General features: G+C 41.2%; 1 protein-coding gene across 1 annotated transcript in view; it reads left to right on the top strand.

The window, feature by feature from the left end:
• Nucleotides 1-4428: 4428 nt before the first annotated feature.
• The window catches only part of BPGM (bisphosphoglycerate mutase), a 35990-nt gene continuing 15020 nt past the window's right edge, over nt 4429-25398 (top strand). The window contains exons 1-2 of the mRNA XM_059933344.1: nt 4429-4543; nt 16437-17098. Coding sequence (XP_059789327.1) covers nt 16498-17098 — 601 coding nt within the window. The 5' untranslated portion in view covers nt 4429-4543; nt 16437-16497. The remainder of the gene's footprint in view (nt 4544-16436; nt 17099-25398) is intronic.

Here is a 25398-nt window from a genome sequence, read left to right as displayed (position 1 = left end):
GCTGCATGGCTCTAAACAATTTTGTAAAGCCTCTTTTAGAACTTCCTTTAGAACCAGGTTATAACCAAACCAGAAAAACAGACTTATTGCTCTATATATAGTCATACTTTATAAATCCCAAAAGCTAAGGAACTATGTGTAACATTGTTAATTTTATGCAGCTATCCTTTTATGAGTTTGACCTTCCAACGCATACAGTGAGGACACTTTGGTAAGAAAACTAGCAAATGTGGGGGGAGGGGGAACAAAAGCTACGTTGTCTGATTCTTCATCAAAGAATGAGGATATATTATTTTGGCAAAGAGGGAGCCAACTTGGGAAATCCACAGGCAGAAGAAATCCTTGGACAGTCAGGAGGGAATTTTTTTTTAAGGGAGCAGATAACCAATAAACCTTAGGAGACTGACAACAAATTTCTCACAGAAAAAAAAAAAAAGAAGAATGAAGTTATAGCCATCGGTTTTTAGAAGAAGTAGGAAGCATGGTGGGGAGAGTTCAAATTTCAGAACCAAGTCAAACTCGGACTCTCTAATTAGCTGTGCAGGTTTGTACAGATTGTCTCTGTGTCTTAGTTTCCTCATCTGTAAATTGGAGACACATATCCCAGGAGTTTTGTGAGGTTTTATTAATTGAGCCCTGATTTCTAACCCCTTCCTCAATTTCTTTCACCTCAATACCTTTTCTTCAGGTTGAAGAGCAGGAAACTGTGGGGAGCAGGGGTGAAGGGGCTACCCTACAGGAGCTTTCAGGCTTCCCTGGCTTCAGCTTTCTTAGCTCTGCAATTCCAGGGCACAGAGAAAAGAATGCCTGGCGACTTTATCAGCCTCTCTGCGGAGAAGGCCAGCAGCCAGTACCTTTGGTTCAACAGACATTCCCAGAGCACCCTGTCATTTAAGGAAAGCAGCAGCCCATTTACGTCCCTGAATCTTTGAAAGAAACTGAAACAACCTCAACGCCCAAGAGTAGGAAACTGGTTGAATTGTGAGACATAATACCCAAAGGCACAGTCACCTGATGGAATTGTAATCAAAGAAGAATATTAAATGACATGAGGAGATGTTCATAATGAATTAAGTAAATATTGCCATGAACCAGTATATATACTATGGATTCCCGTCTTTTTAAAATAATTGATTTATAGGGAAAAAATAGAAGGAAATAAAAATTAACAATAAATTCTAAGTGGTAGGAATGTGGGTGTTTAAAATTTTTTCTTTTCTAAGCCTTATGCAATAAACATAATATTTTTAATATAAAGTATAATACATACATCTGATATAGCATTTGAAAAACAACTCCACAGGGAGAAATTATGACAACTTCGTTCACCCCATGATGCTCCACGTTGTACAGTAGGGAAATTTCATATAGTTCAGACTTCCCAATACCAGAGGCTCCCAGCCCCGCAGTGCATCTGTACTCTCTTTGGCATTCACATCTTGACAGTCACCTCTCTGGGTGGCAGCAAGATAACTAAGGAAATTTCTGTCCTATAGCCTCTGCAGGAGGCCAGGTCTCCATGTGAGTAGAGAGCAGGGAAAGGGGAGGAAAGCACAAAGCCCAGACTTTCCTGAGTTCTTAAAACAAGAGTACGTGTAAGTAGTTAAAACACTTTACATTTATCATTACTGTAGCTGTTAAGAATAACTACCATTTACTGAACACTTTCCTTGTGTACATCCGCATTATCTCATTTAATTTTCACAATGGCCACTTGGGTATTATCCCTATTTCACAGATAAAGACACAGGCTGAGGTCAGACAACGTGCCTAAGTTCCCAGTGCAAGGAAGTAGCAGACGTAAGGTGCTTCAGAGATTGCAAAACTATTTCAAAATGACCTCAGTTATTCTTTGCACTACTCTGTGAGATGAGCATTCTGTTTTAACTTGTAAAATGAAGGGACAGATGGCTTCAAAGTCTCTTCTAAGGTTCTACATGGCTGATCCCAAAGGGCATTTCCAGTTTTTGGTTTCAGTAGAGGGGTCGTGTACTGAATAGGTCAATGGTGGGAGCCAAACACTTTGGGCCTGTTACACTAGATTACGGGGAGCAGATTCTAATCTGACCCTGAAAGAAGGTAGCGTATGGTGGGAGACAAGATACTAGCAGCAAACAACCAGATCATGATGATAAGATTGTTAAGGAGACAATCTGTAAAGGGAATATAGGATCAACTACTTTCTGGAGTTTGCTGGAGGGAAGGAGAGAGCCAAGGCAGAATAGCCTAGGTCTCTGGATGATGTTTTGATGCATGGTGGACCAGCTCAACCCTACCTGCAAAGGCCCTGTGTAAATGGCTGTGAAATTTAGGCCCAGTATGTAGGCTCTCATAAAATTGTATTTTATTCAGGTCCTGAATAAGACAATCTGCTACTAATCCTTAAAGTACTATATGTGTTAATATTGACTTTTTGATACACTCACATAACAGAAAGAAAGACAACATGGCTATAATAATTTACTGCATTTTCATTTCTTATTTGGATGAAAGTGGGACTACACCAAAAGCTGTTTGAAGTAGTGAACTGGGACCCTGAGTTATTTTCATACTATCTATACTGTTTGCTACATCAGAAGTAAATTTTCATGACCGGTCTTAATGGAAATAAATTTTCCATAAAATTACTAATAAATTACTATTAAATTAGTAATCTTGATTTAAAAAAATATTGCTTTTGTGTGTGTGTGCTAGGGGGGAGCAAGAGGCAGCAGGAGAGGAAGCATTTTCCCCAGAATTATGAATTAGCAACCTTGGATCCTTGCCCAGGCTCTGCCCCCAACCAGCTAAGTAATTCTGAATAAACTTCTTAAATTTCAGATTCCTCACCTGTACAAGGAGATTCTAAAAGGCAGGTGATGTTTGATGTTGTTAATGTTCCATGTGACAAACCAGCATTCCACAGGTATACATAACAGTAAAACAAAATCCAGTGAGCCCTTAAGTCCAGATAAGTATCGCTAAATGCTATAAGACTGACACTTGTCTTTATCCTGTCTTTATCCTCCAGAGTATGGATGGTGGGCACTCTAAGTAGGAAGCTTTGATGTTACACTAGCAGAAAAGGTTTCCCCTCACTCTGTCCTCACCTGGTACAGAGAAAAGGAAGAGGAAGTGGGTAAGAGTATAGGATTTGGAAGCTGCATTCTTGGGAGTCAAGCCCGGAAGCCACCTCCTCCAGTTGCTGACCTCTAGTTAATCCCGTACAAGTTTAATTTGACTATCCCTAGATGGTACCTATCACCTGCTGGGATCTGTCCGGCCTTGGATTTGTGCTCTCCCAGAAGTAAGGATCTGTTCTTTGACACCCTAGGAGGAATTGTTATGCTCTAAGAAGGATAAAGGAGATACAAAACTAACTACCAATGCTTACATCTTAACGAATTCAATACATAATGTGTCACAGGGTTTAAAACGTGGAAATTAGCTTTTCAAATTTATGTTTAATTATTCTGAGGACCTGCTTGGCCATCACGTATCTACTGGACTTGTTATGAGGATGAAATAGGAAAAACTCAAAAGAGGATACTAAACACTAGGTAGGACAGCTTTTAGAAATCAAGAAGCAGAATTTCCCACCCATGTGGTCAGGCAAACAAACCAATCCTTACTATTTTCACGCCCACCCAAAGGTTCTGACACTTTATGCTTCAAAGGCTTGTGTGGTAGTTCAATCCTACTTGAAGAAGCTTACAAGGCCCTGTGCCGAGCTTCGAGTATTTTCATAGATTTCTCTTGTTCAGTAACTGTGGCCCCCCAATTTATCATTCTCATATCACTCCATCCTCTCTTCGTCTGTCCTATAAGCTTTTAGTGCCTTCCATGTTCACTGTTCTTCCCCCAACCAAAATAATGTCAGGGGATTGCCTAGGGGGAAATCCCTATAAAAGTATCAACACTAGGAGAGAGTGAGGACGACTTACTGCCCATAAATCGGGCACTTTAAAGGCTTTTGCTTTAATCACCGTTTAGGACTTAAAACCAAGAGGAAAGCAGGAGCTTTCCTCCGCGAGGAGTGCCCACTTTCATCCGCAGACTGCAGTTTCCCAAGAGTAAAGGAAGGTATCACCTCATCAATTCCAAGATCCCGTCGACCCTTCTCTACATTGGCAGGTATTTCCTTCACGACGCCAAACACTTTCTAGCACCTCGACCGCTTAAGACCTCCTCAAGTTTTCCAATTGCCGTGGCGACGTTCACGGCTTTGTTTTTCTACTTCCCTAGGCAGAAGCCCGCCCGCTAGCGTCAAAGCTAGCTCCTCACTGGCCCGGAAGTGTGCTCGTCTCCTCAACGAGCCATTCAGAGCCTTACTTTCTACGCCGGGGATTTGAAAAACGGAAAAGCCCTCGACCTGTTCCTGGGAGTAGGGTGGGGCTGTGAATGAGTGACAGCTTGACCCTCCAATAGTCAGAGCCATAGGGCCTGCCCCTTCTGGCTCCGGGGCTAGAAAAGAGAGTCGATGCCGGCTGCAGTGATGAGTCTTGGGAGGCACTGGCTGCTCGGCGGTTCCGAGGAGCGGCTGCTGCTGGTGGTCTTTCTGCAGGTGAGTGGTTTTGTTTTGGAATATTGCTGTTGCGAACGTTTCCATTTCTCAATGATGTGGTGGTTTATTTTGGCGTGCGGGAGGGCCAGTTCCTTTCCTCCCCGGGTTCAGTCTTTGATGGGAGTCTGGCACTCGCGCGTCGACCCCTCAAGCTCCGACCCTCACTTATCCCCCAGGTCCCGCTCAGCTGTCCCTTTGTCAGAATAAGCCTCTCTGGTCTGACAGCCGAAAGGAGAATTCCGCTTGGTGGAGGTACCTTGACGGCAAGAATAAACAGGGGTTGAAGGGAGTGATGAACTCAACTCCCCTGGACGTCTGAGGCACGGGGTGACAGAGCCCCGTCAATAGTAGGGTTCCTACTGGAAGGGAGCTCGGTGTGTTTTCAGGGCTGTGCCACTATACTGAGGGCCATGGCAGACCTGGCCCTAAAAGTCTCAGTAGATAGAAAAAACTTGAACGTCATGAAAGGAGAAAGGTGAATATCTGCAATGGTTTCATGGAGAGTTCTAGTCTGGAGCTAAATCACAGGTTCTTCGAACCACTACAAATGAAAAAGTAAGTATTTCTTCTCCTTTCAAAGGGATGGGGGCCGTATTACTGGAGAAGAACAATAGAAATGTGTAATGGAAGTGAAGTTCACAGTTACGTTTTAAGGATAATTGGTTGTTAGTTAACTTATTATAACTCTCATTCCCCTACCACCTCCCTTCCAAATTATGGAGGCTTTATAGCTTGTGAGTGGTACCAGAATGTTAACTGACTGAATGCACACTTTTGGGGAAAAAAATCAAATGCTGTCTTTCACCAGTAGCTACTAGGGTTTTCTATAATGAAAGCAGAACACATGCCATTTTGTCTTTTATTTTAAAACTGTCTTCCCTGAAGCCAGGGGACTAGGTTTGATCCATCTTTGTGTTCCTGTAGCACCTCGCACACCACAGATGCTACTCAATTGTGGTGGGGTTGAGAGAAGCATAATTCAAACAAATGGTGTCGTGGAAGAAGCTCTGAGTTGGCAGTCAAGACACCTGGGTTTTAGTCTTGAAGCTATTTGTGTGATCTTAAATCATTTCAGTTCTCTGGCTCTTAATTTTCTCATCTTTAAAAAGTGGAAGTCGCATTGGATTATTTCCAAGGTCCATGCCTGTGTTCAAAGTCTGTTTTAAACTAAAGATCCTTAGACGTTTTCCACCACAAGTACATCAGCAAAATCTCATTGCAGTAAATTCCTAACCAGTCTGTTAGCAAATAAAAGTTCCCAGCTACAAGGGTAGTACCTGTTCTTTTGTGTCCATATTTAAACCAAACCAAGTGGATCATTGTAGAAAATTTGGCCGCTGTCCAGAATGAACATTGTACAGAAGTATAATGTGGCAGAAAATGTCATCCTTTATTCCATCACTCAGAGGCAACCACTGTTGGTGTCCGGGTAGATCTTTCAGTCTCTCTTCCTCTTTTGCCTTCTATGGTTGGTTGAAATTAAGTGGCACATTTCATTTTAAGTAATGACATCTAAATTCAGCTGTGCCTTCATCTTTGTGTGTCCGGTGCCTAGAGCACAGAGGACACGCCAGTGTCTGAACTGTTAGGTCACTTGAACATCCTTGGAATGAAATCTGGTGTGAAGGGATATTTATATGGGGAAATAGGACTAAAAGTATCACTTAATAACAAAACTCTTTAACTGAAACTTGGCCACAAATATGGATAAAATATAGTTTATAAAATGTAAAATAAATGTTAGCCACTTCCCTGAAGCATTTGGATTGTAGAATATTGCTTAGTATTTGGTATGCTTCTAGGACTGTATCTTACTGTCAACGCCTCTTTCCTGAAACACACACACAACATTTGATTGCATTCCTACCTCCACTGTCTAATTTAACCTTTTCTCCTTACCGCCACCCTCATTTTGCTTTATTCCCAGCTTTTGCTTCTGCTCATACCATCAGCAAGGCAGGATCACTCTCAAGGGCCTGAGGTCTGTGTCAGTCTTCATGTGTTAGTCAAAGTCTGCTCCATTCAACCCAGAATACCTCACACTCTTTGGTAGACCACTTCACCATAATCTCATTTAGTCTTCATAGCCCCTTGAGAATAGTAATTAGATAGGAAGGAGGTGTCATGAGTGGGTGTTGTGCACATCGGTGATGCCACGCAGGCTGGAACAGGCCACATGCCCCAAGCACACACATATGTCATTACACATGTGTGTCCCTTTCCTGTGAAGAGGAGTCTACCTGCTATGGTTTGTTACCTTTGTAACAAGTGGTTAATAGGTATAAAGTTGGAGAATGACAGGGTAATAGTGTCTGGAAAACACCTGTAAGTAATAGCGTTTGCTCCTGGTAAAGAGTTGTTCTTATAATGCAAAATACAAATGGAAACGTTACCATAAAGCTTTAGGAAAAGTAATAGATGATGGAACAATAGGTACTTTTGGATATAGTCATGTTTTCGTATTGAGCTGGGCTTGGGGAAAGGCATATTTTAAGACCCTAAGGAACTGAGCTCCAGATTTCATTTCCCTTAAGAACTGTTCCTTTTTAATCTATCAGAAACACGGTTAACCTTTTTCCTATCCTCAAATCTAGCCAGCCTATCTTTATAGAGTTAGATCCCTAATGCAGTGGAGGTTAAGAGTTGTTCAAAGGTATGTAGTGAGGATTTGGACCAGGGAAAACATCCAAGTGGTCAAGGGTAGGATTTGAATATTTAATATTTAAGGGTAAGCTTTGGCTCAAAGCAACTCTGGCTCTGCATGCCTTATTTTATATTACTTCAACATTATATCATTGACCAAGTTTCTTACTCAATTTTGGAAACAGAAAACAAACTAAGTGTTTAGACTGGACTTTATCCTATAATTTTCCCCACCTGTTCATGAGTTGCCATACTGGAGTATTAGACATTATTACTTTTCAAACACCTGAGGGAAGGAGGAAGCACTGTCCTAGGAGCATTGGTTTGGGAGAGAGGACGAGACTCAGTTATGGTGGGTGAGGGAGAGGTACGTGAAATTATATGGTTTAATGAGGAGCAGCAGTAGGAGGCAGCAGCAAGATTATTAGCTACATTTGTTGATACTGCCTAGAGATTCTGGAAGTATTGTAGAAGTAACCTCAGGAAATGCAAGGGCCTGATGTGTACCAGTCTCCTACCTACCTACCCACCCTCTCCATCCCTACCTTGCCAAAAGGATGCTAATCTTGAAACATAACTCGATTTTACGGTGACATTTATGGAAAGGATATTTTTTACCCTGTAGCCAATTTAGGTGGGGAAAAATGCATATATGTATATATATTTCAAAAGGTCTTTGAAAATATGAGTCACCTGCAAATTGTGTTTTCTTCGAATCGCCTGTTTGTTTCTCTTTTGCCAAGGCAATTCCATAGCACCCATTCCTGAGCAGGTATACATTCACCTGAAGTGTGAAGCATTTATAAAGATGTCTAATAAAAGTAATGCATGTCAAAATGACAGATTATATTTTTGAAGTTGGTTAACAAGATGAATAATTTTTTCCCTCTTGTTCTATCTTGAACCCATTATTAAATAATTCGATGAAGCAAAATAAACTACTCAGACTGATTTAAATGTGCTCAGTACTGTCTTCTGTGAGGGATAAAAACAGTTATGAATGGGATTCCATTATTCAAGGCACTTGCAGTTCTGGTCAAGACTGAAAGCAGGTGATTTAATAATGTTGGGATTATCCCATGACAGGATGCTTAAAGGTTCAAATGCTGATGTGATTAGTAGATCTGAGTAATCCTAGCTAGGCCAGGGTTTGGCAAACTAAGGCCTTCTGGCCTACTACGTGCTTTTGTACAGCCCACAAACTATGAATGGTTTTTAATGGTTGAAATAAATCAAAGTATAACAATATTTCACATGCATGAAATTTATATGAGATTCTAATTTCTTTGTCCATATGTAAAAGACAAAAAGAGTTCCAGTATGTTTATTGGAACACAGCCTTATTTGTTCATACGTGCATTGTTTATGGCTGCTTTCAGCAGAATTGAGTAATTGTAACAGACCACATAGCCCACAAAGCCTAAAAAATTTACTCTTTGGCCTTTTACAGAAAAAGTTGCCCCCACCTGAGCTAAGCTGGAGTGTTTTTCACATCATCGCCTTTACCCCTTTTCAACAGCCATTATGCTTGTCCAGGTCTTCGTTAAATGTTACCAGAATGGTTGCAAAAGCCTCACAAGTATTCAAATCCCTGGTTTTCCCATCTCTCTTACTTGTAGGTGCTGCCTGATCCTCCTAAAATACACATTATTAACCCTTTAATGATGTCCCAGTACTTACAGAAGAACCTGCGTTCTTTGGCACAAGGCCCTTTTTGGGGCCACTATTCAGTCTTATCTTTCTAGACTAGTCTCCTCCTACTTCCTTGTTATACCCTATACTTAGTTTAAGGTGATCATACAATTTTCCAGATGGGACCTTCAAGTGTGAAAGGGGCCCTATAATAAGTATGTTGGGGAAACAGGCCTAAAGCAAGACTGTTCTAGGCAAACCAGTTGGAATGGCTCACCATTTCTCCATAAACACCCATTCCCTTGCCCTCTACTCACTGTTCCCTTAGGCTGGAATTCCTTTTCTTTTTTCTATAAATCTGAATCTTAATCATCCTGGAATTCCTTTTCTTTTTTCTATAAATCTGAATCTTAAACATCTTTTCAAATCCAACTTAAATAGTGCCATGTCCATGAAGCATTATTCAAGAAAAAAAATCTCTCCTTTCCCATCTCCCTTATACATGAACTGGTTTCTCATGTTGTGGTTTACTTTCTGCTTTAGTGATACACACACGTATCCTTTCCCCCATTAGTCGCTTGGAGACATCATTCATGTTGGATTCTATATTCCTCACAGGCCTAGCATTATGCCATGTTCAAATGGAGTTTGTAACAGTTTGAAGAATGAGTTAATTGACCAGACATGGTAGAGTGATGAGTATTTGGGAATGTCAATGTATAAATCATCCATTTTAACGTAATTTAAGTAGTGAGAAAAGTTGGGTTTCCAAGGACTGAGGACAGAGCCTTGGGTGCCAGTATGGCAGTGGAGCGGAGTGGTTCAAGGCACATGTATAGGCTTTGGGGTCCAGCCTGCCTGAGATTGAAATCCAGTTCTGCCAGTACAATCTTTGTCATCTTGGGCAAGTTAACCTCACCTCTTAGGTTTCTGCATCTGTAAAACTGGAGTAATCATAGTAACTTCTCTGCAGAATGGTGGTTGAGGATTTAAGTAGTCCCAAGCACACAGTGAGCACTCTGAGAAAGGTAGCGGTTATGGTGTCATATGCTGTCTTCATTGTCATAGTACTGTTGCTGGCGGGCAGAAAATACAGATTCAGTAAGAAAGAAAAAAAATATCGTATATTAACGCATATATGTGGAATCTAGAAAAATGGTACAGATGAACCGGTTTGCAAGGCAGAAATAGAGACACAGATGTAGAGAACAAACGTATGGACACCAAGTGGGGAAAGTGGTGGGGCTGGGCGGGGGGGTGGTGGTGTTGGTGGGATGAACTGGGAGATTGGGATTGACATATATACACTAATATGTATAAAATAGATAACTAATAAGAGCCTGCTGGGGCTTCCCTGATGGCGCAGTGGTTGGGAATCCACCTGCCAATGCAGGAGACATGGGTTTGAGCCCTGGTCTGGGAAGATCCCACATGCCGCGGAGCAACCTAGGCCCGTGCACCACAACTACTGAGCCTGCGCCCTGGAGCCCGTGAGCCACAACTACTGAGGCCCGTGCGCCTAGAGCCCGTGCTCCACAACAGAAGAAGCCATCGCAATGAGAAGCCTGTGCACCACAACAAAGAGTAGCCCCCGCTCGCCCCAACTAGAGAAAAGCCCGTGTGCAGCAACGAAGACCCAATGCAGCCAAAAATAAATAAATAAATAAATTAATTAATTAATTTTTAAAAACCCGGCTGTATAAAAAATAAATTAATTAAATTAAATTGAAAAAAAAACGAAAATATAGATTCAACACCGGGACGTAACAATAGAAGAGCTGGGAGAAATGCAGCACCAAAATCTTAGAAGATTTTTTCTTCCCTTGATAGAAGTAGTCAGCTTCAGAGGGGTCAAAGCAGTGTGAGTCCTGCGTGAAGATGGTCTTCACTTAGTAAGAAGTAACTCATCAGCAGTCTTTTGAGAGAGCATTTCAGTAGAGTGGGCAAGGTATAAGTTAGGTGTCAGAGGACTGAAAAAGTAATGGCCAGAAGGAAGGGAAAAACAGCCAAGAGGAAGCAGCAGGAAGATGAGATGCAGAGTCATGTAAAAGATATGTTTGTTTGGTAAATTTTTTTCTTTGAGCCACACCATACTTTAAAAAGGAAGGAACCCTGGGGTATGGTAATTTAGTGACCCGTGTGGCCCTTTGGGAGTATGAAGTAAATCATTGACTAAAATTAGTGCTTAATTCAAGTGCCAGTAACCCTTGCCAACGGATAAATGAGGACCTTTAAGAACCAACTCCAGCGTGGTGAGCTTTACCAAAAGCAACACAAAAAAAACAAAGCTTGATTTTTAAAAAGGATAGTTTTTAATTCTTAGCGTGGCACCTTATTATAAGTTGGGGGTGACTATTGCCTGACTTGACCTTGTGATTTGAGGTTCTTCTCAAGAGCAGTCATACGCCGAGCCCTCCTTTATACTCACCTTGTTTGTGAGTATTTCATGAAATGTCTGCCTGGGTTGGGGAGACAAGCTGTGATTGGAGATGCTCCTGTGAAGGGAAGCCTAGTGAGCCTAGATGCTCACACCCAGACTCACAAATCTTCCGTGGTGAGGTAGAAAGAGTGCGGGTGTCAGGCACAGACCTGGATCGCAGCTCCAATTCCATTTAGTGGCTGTGTGTTTTTGGACAAGTCAATCAGTGTCTCTCTATTCTCTGTGGAGATTATTATGGCCGTTCATGAACATACTAAACTGTAACAAAAGAAAAATATAATGGATGATTATTCTTGGCTCTGCCTTTGCCATCAAATACATTGGAATTCTTGAGTTAAAGCCTCCTAACGTCTCGGGCCTGACTGTTTTTGCTTTGGTAGTTACCCCTAAAAATGTCAGGCCTTAGCCTTATTGGCACAAGCTAATCCTTTTTGCCTAACTTTGATTCAGTCAACACACCTACTAAGTACCTAGTATGTGTCAGGTGTCATGCTGGGTTCTAGAGATGGGGCAGTGAGTCAGACCAACCTTGATGCAGCTTACAGTCTAACAGGGCACACAGATGTGGAACAAGTGATCTGTCACAAGTGACCCATCACAACGGCACCCAGTGTCCTAAAGCAGGGGGCTGTGGAGGCACCTCACCGCTTCCCAGTGGGTGGGAAAGAAGCGCAGAGAAGTCTGCAGAGGCTCTAAAAGCATTGTCCTCAGACCAGCAGCCTCAGCATCACCTGGAAGCTTGTTAGAAATACAGATTCTCAGGCCCACCCCAGACCTCCTCATTCAGGCTCTGGAAGTGGGGCCCAGCAGCCTGTTTGAACCAGTTCTCATGGTGATTCTGATGCACATTAAAGTTTGAGGACGACTAGCCTAGAGGAAATAACATTTAAGCTAAGCGCTAAAGCTACACTAGTCAATACAGTAGCCACTGGTCATGTATGGCTGTGGAGCCCTTGAAATGTGGTTAGTCCAAATTGAGATGTGCTTTAAGTATAAAATACACATCAGGTTTCAAAGACTTACTAAGAAAAAAAGAAAGTAAAATACCTCATTGAGAATTTTATATAGATCATATGTTAGAATGATAATCTTTTGAACCTAAAGGGTTAAATAAAATGTATTATTAGAATTTCACCTATTTTTGCTGCTTAGTACGGCTTTTAGAAAATTTAAAATTACCAATTTAAAAAAGCCAATTATATGTGGCTTGCATTACATTTTGATTGGACACAGCTGATCGAAAGGATAACTAGCAGGTCCCCAAAGCAGGGAGGGACTGAAGCGGCGGTGGAGGGGAGGGGGTGTTGGGTGAGGGTTCTGTGTAGGAGACAGTGTGTGCAGAGGTCCTGAGGCCAGAAAGAACATGGCATGTTCAAGGAAATAAAAGAAAACCAAAGCCTTGCAAGTCACATTAAGGATTTTGAGCTTTGTCCTAAGATCAACAGGAAGTAATTTGAGGGTTTTAAATAGGGTACTCAGTTTTCAGGAAGTTTGTAGCTAATACGTGAGGGCAAGAGAGCTACAGCTGACTATTGCAAGGCTCAGAATCAAAGCTCCCCCCACCTGCCCAAAAGATGGTGGGGATGGAGGCATTTGGACAGGAAGTACTATTGAGAAGTCGGGAGCGGGACCCTGCTCGTCAGCAGCCCCTGCCCCAGGATACGAGGCACCAACACCCCTGCTGAAGAGAGAAGCAGACACCTGGGAATAGTTTGGTGTTCAGTTCATTTTCAGCTTGGTTAAAGTTGAGAGCTAGAGGAAACATTCCAGAAGAGTCCAAAGTTGAGTAGGAGTTTGATTACAGAGCTGGGACTCTGCAGGGCACTGGCGAAGTTTTGGTGAAGAGAGGGTCAGGGACAAGGAAGCCTGGCACATGTAGGGATTAGAGGGTCTGTCCTTTGAAAGAGTGTGCTGGACAACCACAGGGGAAGGCTGGGGTTAGAGCCTGGAGGCTTGGGGTCTGACTAGCTCCAGGGGGCAGGAGGGTGGGGCTGGGGGGGTGGTCCTCATTCACCTGTGGCCTGGAGGAGGTTTCTCTTTAAGTAACAGTCATACACTAGCAGACTCAATCTACCCTCAGAAATGTCTTGTTTAGCTCACATTTTTTAAATGTATTCAAATTAGTTGCTAGTATTTGTATCGGATATCACATAAAATTCACATTTCCAGTTCTTTTGAGAATTGGAAGATTGAGGACCCCAGTTCCTCAGCCTCACAGAGAAATGGGCTGGAGCTACGTAGCAGCTACTCCCTTCATTTTTCATTTGAGCTTCTAAGAGCTGAAATGATCACATTAAAAAAAAAGACATTTACCCTAAAAACAAAACAGAATCCACAGGTTCTCTCTGGTCTGAGTCTTGCGTTCTCTCCAGTCTTTGTTTTCAGCAGCGCCAGCTTCTCCTTGTTTTCCAGAAAAGTTCTAGAATGGTACCCTTAGCTCAGCGAGACCAGATTATACAAATGCTTTGTCCAGGCACACGAGTTGCGTCCATCAGAGAAGTGCGTGTGTTCCCTGCAGTTCAGCACTCTTCCTACCACCTTGCAGCCCCGAAGCACTGCTCCTCACAGATCTGCCTGAAACTTTAAATGAAACTGACTGCAGTGTTGTGTTTGTTGACACTTGACATACCGGCTCCCACAATGATTAAATCGTAAAGAATGCAAACTGTAAACCTCAACAGCTCCTTTGTGAATATTCAGTAGTTAATTAAATGGCAAAGATCAGTTGATAGCAAGGAAGAGAGAGGGAAGGGACTTTCTCTTGACCTGAGGTAGATGCTCCAGTTTGGTACCTTATCCTGTATTCGTCCTCTGTACACCGGAGTAAGGCGCAGGTGTGTATTTGTAGAGTTCTTGTGGCTGTAGCACTATTTCTCTGCTCCAATATATATATTTTGAGGGGAAGAAGCAGAAATTGTTTTATTTTTTAAAGTAAGCAAATAGAGCAGATTAAAATACTGCAGAGCTTGGTGATAGTTGCCTCAGTGTTCATGATATTATTGCTACATTTTTTTTGTTCCCTCCATATAGTTTATAATCAAAAGATGATGGAGAAGTGCCTCTGCCTATAATATTTGTCCATCACACCTTCTTCATTTGAAGGGAAAGTAGCTTCATCAGCCTAAGGAGCTTCTTGTTTGACAAGACACAGTAAGGGCTGAGGTAGAGAACAATTGATAGCTTCTCTTTTCTCCATCCCCCTCCTCAACCACCACCAAAAACAAAACAGTAAATGTTGCGTGGGCGTGGATCCAGTTTTTGATGGGCCTGAAACTTCTAGTACTTAGTGGATTGGGGTGGGCCCTTTAAAAAAAAAAAGCAATACAAAAGTGTCTTTCTTTTGCTGATTACACACACACACACACACACACACACACACACACACACACACACACACATTCTCATCCATGTGAATTCATTATTTGGTCTCTCCCAGTGCCTTAGAAGGAGTTTGTTCAAGTGAGGGGCCCTGAAGCTTGAGCTTCATTAGTTTCATGAGTATTCCTCTTCCGGGCACCGGTAATCACCTAGCCAAACACTGCCCAGTTGTCTTTCATCCCATTCTCTGTTCTTCTGCCACCCGATGCCCATCTGGGCTGAGAATAGAGACATTGCTTTCCCTCTGGAAAGTCTTAGCTCTGCAAGGTACCTTCACCTGAGTCCTTAGCCCAGGTTCTTCCAGTGACCTGATGCTTCCCCACTCCACATGCACTAAATAAAGCATCAAATTTTATTGATGCCTGATGAGAAAGGGAAGTCATAAACCTAGCCATTGTGGCCTTTCAACCACTTGCAAATCACCTCAATCTGCTTCCTCCCTTGGGTCCTCTGTTGGCCCTCCACTGAAATTGGAAGCTTTGTTTTAAAGACATTTTCCCCCTTGAGAATCTCTAGGAATTACTAAAGAAAGGAAGAAATTAGATCTAGATTCCAATTAACTTTGTCATTGATTGTTATATAACTGTGGGTGAATCACAGTTTAAGTGGGACAGAAAATCTCCAGTTAATAGAAGTTGCCAAGAATGGCAGAAGACCAGGCCCTGATGTTCATATAATCTCTACTCTCCAGTGTGGAAAGTGCTGGGCTGGTGGTGGAAAGTGCTGGGCAAGTAAACTGAGCAGCGTTTGTCAGTGTAGATCTGTCCACTGCAAGGAGAGCGAGGCAGGCTGATGCAGCCAGCCCGAAGAGTCTCCAGGGGACAGAGTGGGCCCAGCAGATCTTTGGGCCGGCAGCTTCACTTAGGAAGTTCAGAAACACTTTAGGGTTGCCTGTCCCACTTTACTAGAGTCTTCACCTGCTGAGATGTGGCTGGCATGTGTAGGACAGCTGAAGGGTTGGGAGAAGGAGAGGGAGGCCTCCTTATCAGTGTGCTTCCTCTCACTCCTACAGACCTGCTCCTGGTAATCTGTTTCTACAGGCAGCATCTCTCAGCTGCTTAACTTGATAGCTTGTTTTGCATCCGATTTATTCCTGCCAAAAACTCTATCTTGAGGCAGGTGAAAGATTATTTAGGTGAGTACCATATTGGGTGATAATGTTGATTTAAATCATTTTAATGTTTAAATGTTGAACCTTAGATTTTCTTGTATGTGGTGTAGCCTGTGGCATTGAAGAACTAGTTGCCACCAATCAATGATTTACATACCAGATGAATGTGGTGGTTTATTGAATTAACATGTTTAATAACTTCAATAATACGACGAGAATGGTAAATTATTTCTCCACCAGAGGGAAAACAAAATGAGAAGGGTGCCTTCAATCTCGAGTCAGCTTCTCAGACCTGGGAGTTCCCAACTACAAGTCATCCTTTTAGACACCTACAACTCATTCTATTAAATCATGTCTTCTGTAAGCAGAAACTGCCTTTTTATCTGGTGGAAATGTAGCATGCCAATAGAATGAAGTGTTCTGTTGTTTTATGCCATACAATTAACTTACTACCCAGCCATCAGAAAATTTGTCAACTAACTAGGTTCCCTGTAATTAATTATCTGTAGACTCTGCCTGTATGTGCCATACATAGTATGTATGAGTTGCCGGATGTCTGATGTCAAAACTGTTCAAGGAATCATTCCAGTGTGTTTTAGAAACTGGCTGTTGAAAAGTTGTGCTCCCACCCCCAGGTAGTTAGTTGAATGAAGAATATAACTTATATTTTTTGTTTCTTCTCTTTCTAGATGTATTGCTGTCACTGAACACTGGCCCATTAGAAAGCACTAGAGAAGCTCAGCCATCAGTATGTCCAAGTACAAACTGATTATGTTAAGACATGGAGAGGGTGCTTGGAATAAAGAGAACCGTTTTTGTAGCTGGGTGGATCAGAAACTTAACAGTGAAGGAATGGAAGAAGCTCGGAACTGTGGGAAGCAACTCAAAGCGCTAAACTTTGAGTTTGATCTTGTGTTCACATCCATCCTGAACCGATCCATCCACACAGCCTGGCTGATCCTGGAAGAGCTGGGGCAGGAGTGGGTTCCCGTGGAAAGCTCCTGGCGTCTCAATGAGCGTCACTATGGAGCCTTGATCAGTCTCAACAGGGAGCAAATGGCTTTGAATCACGGCGAGGAGCAAGTGAGGCTGTGGAGAAGGAGCTACAGTGTGACCCCACCGCCCATAGAGGAGTCCCATCCTTACTACCACGAGATCTACAACGACCGGAGATATAAAGTGTGCGACATTCCTTTGGATCAGCTGCCACGATCCGAGAGCTTAAAGGATGTTCTGGAGAGACTCCTTCCTTATTGGAATGAAAGGATTGCTCCTGAAGTATTAAGCGGTAAAACCATTCTGATATCTGCTCATGGAAATAGCAGCCGGGCACTCCTGAAACATCTGGAAGGTACCATCTTTATACTACTACTTACTGAAGGTTGCTACTGGGCCTTAATCTAGAAAGGAACTGGTTTCTAAGCTAATAATGCACAGTTTCCGTAATAGACTTTCCTTCCCTATTACCTTTTGTCCTTTCAGTCTTTTCAGGAACCTTTTGTTCTGTCAGTCAAAAAATCCTGGGCCTTTTACATTCGTGTTATCTGAAGCCGTGATTCTCTAACGTCAGCAAGCATCAGAATCACCTGGAGGGAGGGAGCGCTGGGACCACCACTGGTTTCTGGCCGCACCCTTGTAGTTTCTCAGTCTGTAGGCCTGGGGTGTGGCCCAGTAATTTGCATTTCTAAGGAATTTTCAGGTGCTGCTGATACTGATGCTTGGGCTTCTCCAAGTGCTTGAGAACCACTGATCTAAAAGATTCTGTGGCTTTTGTTGTAACAAGGTAAGAGGAGGCTAGGGAGGGAAGAAATTTTTGTAGAAATGGTATGCAAGGTAAATTTTTTTTTCTTTTGAGTCTTTCAAGATAAGTAAAATCATATAGACTTCAGTTTTGCTCCCGTTCTTCCAACTTTAAACAATCATTGCTGTGTTTTCAGGCCTAGGTTTCCTGAATAATTGTTTTGTTCCAGTCTTCTCTTTCCAGACCAGGCTTAGTCATCGACTGGGAGAAAGTTCAGGAGAAGGAATATAAAAGGATGGCTTATTGGAGATAATTAGTAGCCTTAATTTTATTTTAACTCCTTGATGTTATGTTCTAGAAAGCACTGTGTTGTTACCTTCCTCTTAAGTGACATGAACTAAATGAACTCCTCTGAGGACTTGAGCTCACCAGTTTTGGGCACCAGTGATTGCACAGTGACACCTTCAGGGGGTTTCTCCCTCCACTCTCTCCCTTCACTAAATAATCGCGGACGGTTGTGCATTTTGAGTGATCTGCTCTGTCTGGTGCTTTCCTGTCTATCGTCACTGTCAACAGTCAGCTCACTGGCATTAGAATGCATTTCTCCAACATTCCCTCTTCATCCTGCTTTACTGTTCTATACGAGGCTGTGAAAAATGAAAAAGTTGACCTTGCACATGAAATAAGTGAAAATAGGTTATTGTTAACAAAATGAACTGATCTTTATAAGATTTTAATGTAAACCTTTTAGCATGTGTTTTTTTCCCCCCTAATTTTTATAACATGGCCAAGAGCCAAGTCATTACTCATATACCTGACCTCCATTCATTGTGCAGAGATCTAAAATCTAACAGGCTTTATTGGCTATTTAAAACGTCATTGGCCAGACATGGCACTTGATCTGTTTGTGTATGTGTATATATCTTATTTACTCAACTATATAAAGGGTATTATTCTTCCTTGTTCAGAATAGTCATGTATCTGATTAAATATCTATATATAACTTCATCATTACTGGATTTATTATAGTACTTTATTGTTTGAAGAAGAGTTGAAGCTCCTCTTAGGACAACAACAAACTGAAATTCAGAATTTCAAAGTTTCTGCCAGAAGATGTATTCTCTCTCTCCATGCCAATTCCTTTTTTCCAGAGATGGGACTTAGATCTCTTTGTGGCCAGATTCCCTTCCCTTAAGAAAAGGCTATCATCTCCTTCAGGATCCTCTTTTCTTTCCCATCTCAGCTAGGAAATCCTCCTTTTAAAGACAGTTTCCTGCTGGTTAGCACCATTTACCCATCTTCAGGTTTAGAGCACTAAGATTATTCTGCAGCCCCGACCATAGTGTATTCTAGATACCCCCTTCCATTAGTGTGTTGGTAACTTAACCATTTGTTACTGTTATTTTTGAAAAAAATAGGAAGGTTTAACAAATGGTGGTGAAGAAGACTGCCACCATTGTAGGGGTGCAGGGAAGATTACCTGTCGAGGGCAAGGTAACACATAGAAAAGCTGACTGTCTATATTTGAGGGAGGTTTTGAAACCATTAATAGTTTATTGAAAAACAACCAAATGGTATAGCTGCTTGGGAAAACAATCTGGCAGCTTCTTGATGGTGACACATAGAGGTACCATATGAGCCAGCAGGTCCACTCCTAGGTACATACCTGTATTCATTTCCTAGTGCTACTGTAACAAAGTACCCAAAACTGGGTGGCTTAGAAAAACAGATAATAATTGTCTCACAGTTCTGGGAGCTGGAAGTCCTAAATCAAAGTATTGGCAGGGTCCTGCTCTAATGACTCTCGGAGAGAATCCTTTCTTGCCTCTTGTAGTTTCTGGTGTTTGCTAGAAATGGTTTTTTTTTTTTTGGCCGCGCTGTGCAGCATGTGGGATCTTAGTTCCCTGACTGGCGATCGAACCTGTTCCCCCTGCAGTAGAACCACTGGACCGTGCTTAACCACTGGACTGCGAGGGAAGTCCAGAAATCTGTAACGTTCCTTGGTTTGTAGATGCATCAGTGCAACCCTCCGTCTTCACTTGGTGTTCTCCCTGTGTGTCTCTTCTTCTTGTCCAAATTTTCCCATTTATAAGGACACCAATAATATTGGACTAGGGCCTACCCCAATGACCTCATTTTAACTTGATGACCTCTCTAAAGACCTATTTCCAAGAAAGGTCACGTTCTGAGGTACTGGAGGTTAACTTCAGTATATCTTTTTGGGGGGAATGCAGTTCAACTCATAACAATACCTAAGAGAAGTGAAAACATATGTCCACACAAAAACTTGTACACAAACCTTCAAAGCGGTATTACTTATAATAGCCACAATGTGGAAGCAACCCAAATGCCCATCAACAAGTGATTAAATAAGTTAAATGCGGTATGTCCATACAATTAAATATTATTCTGCATTTTAAAAAAATGAAGTACTGACACATGCTATAACATGGATGAATCTTGAAATCATGATTACGTGAAAGAAGCCAGGACTTCTCTGGTAGCGCAGTGGTTAAGAATCTGCCTGCCAATGCAGGGGACACGGGTTCGCTCCCTGGTCAGGGAAGATCCCACATGCTGTGGAGCACTTAAGCCTGTGCGCCACAACTGCTGAGCCTGCGCTCTAGAGCCCACGAGCCACAACTACTGAAGCCCGCACACCTAGAGCCCATGCTCCACAACAAGAGAAGCCACCACAATGAGAAGCCCGCACACTGTAACGAAGAGTAGCCCCCGCTCGCTGCAACTAGAGAAAGCCCCGCGCACAGCAACGAGGACGCAATGCAACCAAAAATAAATAAGTAAATAAATTTATTTAAAAAAGAAAAAAAAAAAGTCTGCCCTGTTTAAAAAAAAGAAAGAAAGAAAGAAGCCAGTCACAAAGGATCACGTATTGTAGGATTATATTTGTATAAAATCTCCAGAATAGGCAAATCTATATAGACAGAAAATAGATGATTTGTTTCCTAGGACTGGTGTGGAGAGGAAGAGGGTGGATTGAAGAGTGACTGCTAATATGTGCAGGGTTTCTCATTGGGGTGGCGAAAATGTTCTAAAGTTGATTGTGGTGATGGTTGTACAACTCTGAATATGCTAAAAGCCATTGTATACATTAAGTGGGTGAATTGTATGGTATGTGAATTATCTCATTAAAGCTGCAAAATAATTTAACCAATGAGATTTAAAGATGAAAGGATTTGACATTGGCCTAGAAAGCAATAGTTTAGGGCAAATACGTGGAAGTGACAGATAACAAAGGAGATATGCATGGATGTGGAGTATAGAATAAAGAAAAGAATTAAAACACAGCTTTGACCACTGGGGCAGAAATGTATTTACAGGGATTACTGAGAAATAAGCAGGCATTTGTCCTCAGGCTTCATTTAACTTTTCTTCTGAAGGTCTTTTTTTTTTTTTTTTTTTAATTTGGATGTACAGAACTAAATTAACTTTCAGAGATTAATGAAATAGAAGCAACCTTAAATTATAACTCCTATCCCTATCACTATAAATAGGCTATATAGAAAATGTTTTTATTTGGGGGATAATTGATTTAAAACAGTGGTGTTCATACTGGAAGAGGTAAATTGTATGAAGAGTAGGAAGTGTGTGTAGAGAAAGGTGTGAGGCTGGCAGATGCCTGAAGGAGAGGAGAAGGGAAGTGAATGGGAGGGAGACAGGGAATAGAAATGGTAGGGCTGGTGGCCAGGGAGGATGGCAGACATTCAGGAAAAAAAACTGGCAGAAAAGCCAGAATATACCACTAGGCACAAGCCAGTAGCTGGGGAAGCAAATGAAGTGGAGTGAGGATTGCGGTTTGTCCATAGGAAGACATAAGAGTGGTTTGTAGTCTCAGCTCAGCCATCCTGGGGAGGAGAACAACTTTGTTCCCTTTTGGCCTATAGTACCCCCTGGTGGTACTGTTGTTAAGATTCATCAAATTCTTTGATGTTGCTAAGATTCCCTGTAGTAACTTCCATGCCTCACATGGAAGAATTACTTCATGTGCCTGATATAGACTGGACTAGATTTTAGGATCACATCATACATTAGTTGTCATCTTTTGTTTTAGGGGTCCTTTAAAGGCCAATCTCCACTAATAGAATTCTCTTGCAGTGTGTACTGAAAAATAAGATCCAACTATTCTATGTCACAGCTCTAAGAATTAAGCATAAGTCACTTTCCCAAAGATCAGAAGAAATAGTGTATGTTATTTCTCCCATCATTTCTGTTAATTTAGTGAGATTTCAGCCCTTTTAAAATTTATTGTAGATGTATATGCTCACTGGAATAAGAATACTAACATCTGTCCTCTTCTCTTGCATGTCTTTTTCTTTTTTTAATGTTTATTTTTTATTTATTTTTTTTCTTATTAGTCATCCATTTTACACACATCAGTGTATACATGTCAATCCCAATCTCCCAATTCAGCACACCACCACCGCCACCCCCCACCGCTTTCCCCCCTTGGTGTCCATACGTTTGTTCGCTACATCTGTGTCTCTATTTCTGCCCTGCAAACCGGTTGATCTGTACCATTTTTCTAGGTTCCACATATATGCGTTAATATACAATATTTGTTTCTCTCTTTCTGACTTACTTCACTCTGTATGACAGTCTCTAGATCCATCCACGGCTCAACAAATGATCCAATTTCGTTCCTTTTAATGGCTGAGTAATATTCCATTGTATATATGTACCACATCTTCTTTATCCATTCGTCTGTTGATGGGCATTTAGGTTGCTTCCATGACCTGGCTATTGTAAATAGTGCTGCAATGAACATTGGGGTGCAAGTGTCTTTTTGATTTATGGTTTTCTCTGGGTATATGCCCAGTAGTGGGATTGCTGGGTCATATGGTAATTCTATTTTTAGTTCTTTAAGGAACCTCCATACTGTTCTCCATAGTGGCTGTATCAATTTACATTCCCACCAACAGTGCAAGAGGGCTCCCTTTTCTCCACACCCTCTCCAGCATTTGTTGTTTGTAGATTTTCTGATGATGCCCTTTCTAACTGGTGTGAGATGATACCTCATTGTAGTTTTGATTTGCATTTCTCTAATAATTAGTGATGTTGAGCAGCTTTTCATGTGCTTCTTGGCCATCTGTATGTCTTCTTCAGAGAAATGTCTATTTAGGTCTTCTGCCCATTTTTGGATTGGGTTGTTTGTTTTTTTAATATTGAGCTGAATGAGCTGTTTATATATTTTGGAGATTAATCCTTTGTCCGATGATTCCTTTGCAAATATTTTCTCCCATTCTGAGGGTTGTCTTTTCGTCTTCTTTATGGTTTCCTTTGCTGTGCAAAAGCTTTGAAGTTTCACTAGGTCCCATTTGTTTATTTTTGTTTTTATTTCCATTACTCTAGGAGGTGGATCGAAAAATCTCTTGCTGTGATTTATGTCAAAGAGTGTTCTTCCTATGTTTTCCTCTAAGAGTTTTATAGTGCCCAGTCTTACATTTAGGTCTCTAATCCATTTTGAGTTTATTTTTGTGCATGGTGTCAGGGAGTGTTCTAATTTCATTCTTTTATATGTAGCTGTCCAGTTTTCCCAGCACCACTTATTGAAGAGACTGTCTTTTCTCCATTGTATATCCTTGCCTCCTTTGTCATAGATTAGTTGACCATAGGTGCGTGGGTTTATCTCTGGGCTTTCTATCCTGTTCCATTGATCTATATTTCTGTTTTTGTGCCAGTACCATATTGTCTTGATTACTGTAGCTCTGTAGTATAGTCTGAAGTCAGGGAGTCTGATTCCTCCAGCTCCGTTTTTTTCCCTCAAGACTGCTTTGGCTATTTGGGGTCTTTTGTGTCTCCATACAAATTTAAAAATGATTTGTCCTAGTTCTGTAAAAAATGCCATTGGTAATTTGATAGTGATTGCATTGAATCTGTAGGTTGCTTTGGGTAGTATAGTCATTTTCACAATATTGATTCTTCCAATCCAAGAACATGGTATATCTCTCCATCTGTTGGTATCATCTTTAATTTCTTTCATCAGTGTCTTATAGTTTTCTGCGTACAGATCTTTTTTCTCCCTAGGTAGGTTTATTCCTAGGTATTTTATTCTTTTTGTTGCATTGGTAAATGGGAGTGTTTCCTTAATTTCTCTTTCAGATTTTTCATCATTAGTGTATAGGAATGCAAGAGATTTCTGTGCATTAATTTTGTATCCTGCAACTTTACCAAATTCATTGATGAGCTGTAGTAGTTTTCTGGTGGCATCTTTAGGATTCTCTATGTATAGTATCTTGTCATCTGCAAAGAGTGACAGTTTTATTTCTTCTTTTCCAATTTGTATTCCTTTTATTTCTTTTTCTTCTCTGATGGCCGTGGCTAGGACTTCCAAAACTATGTTGAATAATAGTGGTGAGAGTGGACATCCTAGTCTTGTTCCTGATCTTAGAGGAAATGCTTTGATGTTTGCTGTGGGTTTGTCGTATATGGCCTTTATTATGTTGAAGTAGGTTCCCTCTATGCCCACTTTCTGGAGAATTTTTATCATAAATGGGTGTTGAATTTTGTCAAAAGCTTTCTCTGCATCTATTGAGATGATCATATGGTTTTTATTCTTCAATTTGTTAATGTGGTGTATCACATTGATTGATTTTCATATATTGAAGAATCCTTGCATCTCTGGGATAAATCCCACTTGATCACGGTGTATGATCCTTTTATTGTGTTGTTGGATTCTGTTTGCTAGTATTTTGTTGAGGATTTTTGCATCTATATTCATCAGTGATATTGGTCTGTAATTTTCTTTTTTTGTAGTATCTTTGTCTGGTTTTGGTATCAGGGTGATGGTGGCCTCTTAGAATGAGTTTGGGAGTGTTCCTTCCTCTGCAATGTTTTGGAAGAGTTTGAGAAGGATGGGTGTTAGCTCTTCTCTAAATGTTTGATAGAATTCACCTGTGAAGCCATCTGGCCCTGGACTTTTGTTTGTTGGAATATTTTAAATCACAGTTTCAATTTCATTACTTGTTATTGGTCTGTTCGTGTTTTCTATTTCTTCCTGGTTCAGTCTTGGAAGGTTATACCTTTCTAAGAATTTGTCCATTTCTTCCAGGTTGTCCATTTTATTGGCATAGAGTTGCTTGTAGTAGTCTCTTAGGATGCTTTGTAGTTTTGCGGTGTCTGTTGTAACTTCTCCTTTTTTATTTCTAATTTTATTGATTTGAGTCCTCTCCCTCTTTTTCTTGATGAGTCTGGCTAATGGTTTATCAATTTTGTTTATCTTCTCAAAGAACCAGCTTTTAGTTTTATTAGTCTTTGCTATTGTTTTCTTTGTTTCTATTTCATTTATTTCTGTTCTGATCTTTATGATTTCTTTCCTTCTGCTAACTTTGGGTTTTGTTTGTTCTTCTTTCTCTAGTTCCTTTAGGTGTAAGGTTAGATTGTTCATTTGAGATTTTTCTTGTTTCTTGAGGTAGGCTTGTATAGCTATAAACTTCCCTTTTAGAACTGCTTTTGCTGCATCCCAGAGGTTTTGGATCGTCATGTTTTCATTGTCATTTGTCTCTAGGTATTTTTTGATTTCCTCTTTGATTTCTTCAGTGATCTCTTGGTTATTTAGTGATGTATTGTTTAGCCTCCATGTGTTTGTGTATTTTCCGTTTTTTTCCCCTGTAATTGATTTCTACTCTCATAGCATTGTGGTCAGAAAAGACGCTTGATATGACTTCAGTTTTCTTAAATTTACTGAGGCTTGATTTGTGACCCAAGATGTGATCTATCCTGACGAATGTTCCGTGCACACTTGAGAAGTGTAATCTGCTGTTTTTGGATGGAATGTCCTATAAATATCAATTAAATCTGTCTGGCCTATTGTGTCATTTAAAGCTTCTGTTTCCTTGTTTCTTTTCATTTTGGATGATCTGTCCATTGGTGTAAGTGAGGTGTTAAAGTCC

Source organism: Balaenoptera ricei, chromosome 9 (assembly GCF_028023285.1).
Source record: "Balaenoptera ricei isolate mBalRic1 chromosome 9, mBalRic1.hap2, whole genome shotgun sequence".
Classification (NCBI taxonomy): domain Eukaryota; kingdom Metazoa; phylum Chordata; class Mammalia; order Artiodactyla; family Balaenopteridae; genus Balaenoptera; species Balaenoptera ricei.
Note: the sequence above shows the minus strand (reverse complement) of the source record. Positions and strands in the feature narration are given on the sequence as shown.